Raw genomic sequence first — 2,189 nt, 5'->3', positions numbered from 1 at the left:
CCCGCAGCCATTGGCTTTTATTCGACGGAGAGGCTACAGTACCCGTTAGGTCTGGCAAAATCACAGCTGATCTGTCCCGGCTCGTGTGCAAGGGGTCGGTTAGTTGGTAACAGTACTAGCATAGCCGTCTCGGGCTCCGCCGCCCGTCCTCAGAAGAAAAAGGCCACGCCGATTGTGGACGGAGTCGCCGTCAAGGCAAGCGAAAGCGAGAGCCAGAAGTTGCTGTCGGGTGCCGCAGTCGTAGGGAAAGACAACGCCGCGGACCCACTACTGGCCCTGAGGGGACAAACAATGCGAAACGGACCATCTTGGAGCTAAACCCGCCACCGCAGGCACCGCAGGTATGCAGGGAGGCTTGGAAGATACTTTCTTCGACCGAGTCGACAGCGCCGACACCATTGACAACCAAGATGCCGATTCCGACGTCGACGATATACAAGTGGCCATGAGACGGACAGGTTTGATTCGATCAGGAATCAACTTCCGGCGGAAGGGTTGCGCATTGTGGGCAACGAAGCCGATTAAGGCTGGCTCAAGCTCCTGCCCGAAGTGGTGACGGAAAACGGGCCGTCGCCACCTGATTGGTCAGAGATGGGTCTGGCTCAAACCTTAAACAGCGGGAAAGGGGGCCAAGCGAAGAGATGCAAGGTGTGACAAAAGGCATCAGACAAGGTCGATTTTTCGAACTGGTGTCGAGTCATGTCTGGCGCGCGAGGCAGGTTTACTCGGGGGCCGAGACCGCGACAGAAGTCTACTCGCTCGATCTTGACATTGCGTCCGGGCAGATCAGGAATGGCTGCGCACAAAGATCACAACAGACCCTAATAATGCACGGCAGCACGGGGCGAGACGCTGGCTCAAACGGGATGCTATAAGACTCGGATAGACGATCGGGTACGTGTCTCGTGAGGGACTGACTGCCGGATTTGTGCTACTGTACTATACTGCTACGCAGAGTGCTACAGTACGCAGAGACGCCGCAGGACGACAAAGCGTACTGATTGTCGTGTATCTCGAGAACAGTCATGCTGCACCAACAAATGGCTGATGCAATGCAACGGAAAGCGCATTCAATGGCCCAAACCTGATGCTTGAGCGAGTTACGTGGAGTCAGGTGGATGTCCAAGTTGGTAGCCTGAAGCAGCTTGTCACGCTGCAGTGCGATAGGGACGCCGTTCGCGCCATGTAGGCTGCAATATCGAGGATGGCATGTAGTCAATACAGAAAGGAATTGAGGAGAAGGAACCACAGGTGTGGAATCTGCGGTTTAACCTAATTGAAACAGGGAAACGCACTCAAAGCCTTCCATAGGAATATTTAAGGCTACCTAGTCACTAGTTCATGAACCCGAGAAGACGGACCACAACACCATGGGATTGATGCGTACTACGCTCTAGAGTCGCGGAAGCTAGACCAGTCGTCTAACACGCGTTCACACTCCTTTCACCATACCTAAACCCCACGGAAAAAACAAGAGGCTCGACTCTCTTGCCGGAAATGTTTGCATTAGTCCACCACGCGGTGCTTTGGCGAATATTGACGAGATGCGAAGACCTCTTTCCGTATGGAAGATCCATCGCGCTGCTCGCGTCGTACTTCACGTCGTCCACTCGGGCGTGAAGCTGGCGTTACCCGCAGCCCGAGGGTGGCGTCAAGGTGAGAGAAGTATTATCGGACCTCCTCGTGCCCGGAAGATCCCTCTTTGAGATTAGAGTTTTCCAAACCTTTGGTATGTACTGTAAGCTGAACTGGTATGGCGGCGTGTCCGAGTTAGCCCGGGCTCCGGGATATCTGCTGTAGTGCTAGACGCCGCCAGAGTCACTTCACAAGTAAGCCAATCTCTTTTATAGCTTCTCTAGCTTTGATTTTGTCTCCGCGTTCCCTTTGGTCTGGTTGCAAGAAGCAGACTTGGCCGCATCGCCAAAAGCTTGCGAGATTCATTTGTAGCTCCGCTTGCCCATATGAATTGAACACTCACGCAGTGCATCCATGGCCAGTTGCTACCGCGTACATCGAGACTGGGTTCGACTTCGCTTTTTTTCTGCGTCATGAAACGACAGTCTTCGTAGGCTCCTCGGGTCATCACACTCGCCGTCCGTGTTGTCGAGCTAGGCGAGTTTGTGAGACCACTTGCACGAACACACACTATTGACCATTGCAGCTTCCCACAGCTAGCCAATGCAAGCTCA

General features: G+C 53.9%; 1 protein-coding gene across 1 annotated transcript; it reads left to right on the top strand.

The window, feature by feature from the left end:
- Positions 1 to 343: 343 nt before the first annotated feature.
- Positions 344 to 1,048, top strand: CTAM01_17201 (uncharacterized protein; the record flags this gene model as incomplete). Its single annotated transcript, XM_060533189.1, has 3 exons — positions 344 to 458; positions 839 to 894; positions 956 to 1,048. The coding sequence occupies 3 exons, from the start codon at positions 344 to 346 to the stop codon at positions 1,046 to 1,048; spliced, it is 264 nt and encodes an 87-aa protein (XP_060372234.1).
- Positions 1,049 to 2,189: the final 1,141 nt, after the last annotated feature.

This window comes from Colletotrichum tamarilloi (genome assembly GCF_030869305.1).
Source record: "Colletotrichum tamarilloi strain Tom-12 chromosome Unknown Scaffold_404.1, whole genome shotgun sequence".
In the NCBI taxonomy this organism is placed as follows: domain Eukaryota; kingdom Fungi; phylum Ascomycota; class Sordariomycetes; order Glomerellales; family Glomerellaceae; genus Colletotrichum; species Colletotrichum tamarilloi.
Note: the sequence above shows the minus strand (reverse complement) of the source record. Positions and strands in the feature narration are given on the sequence as shown.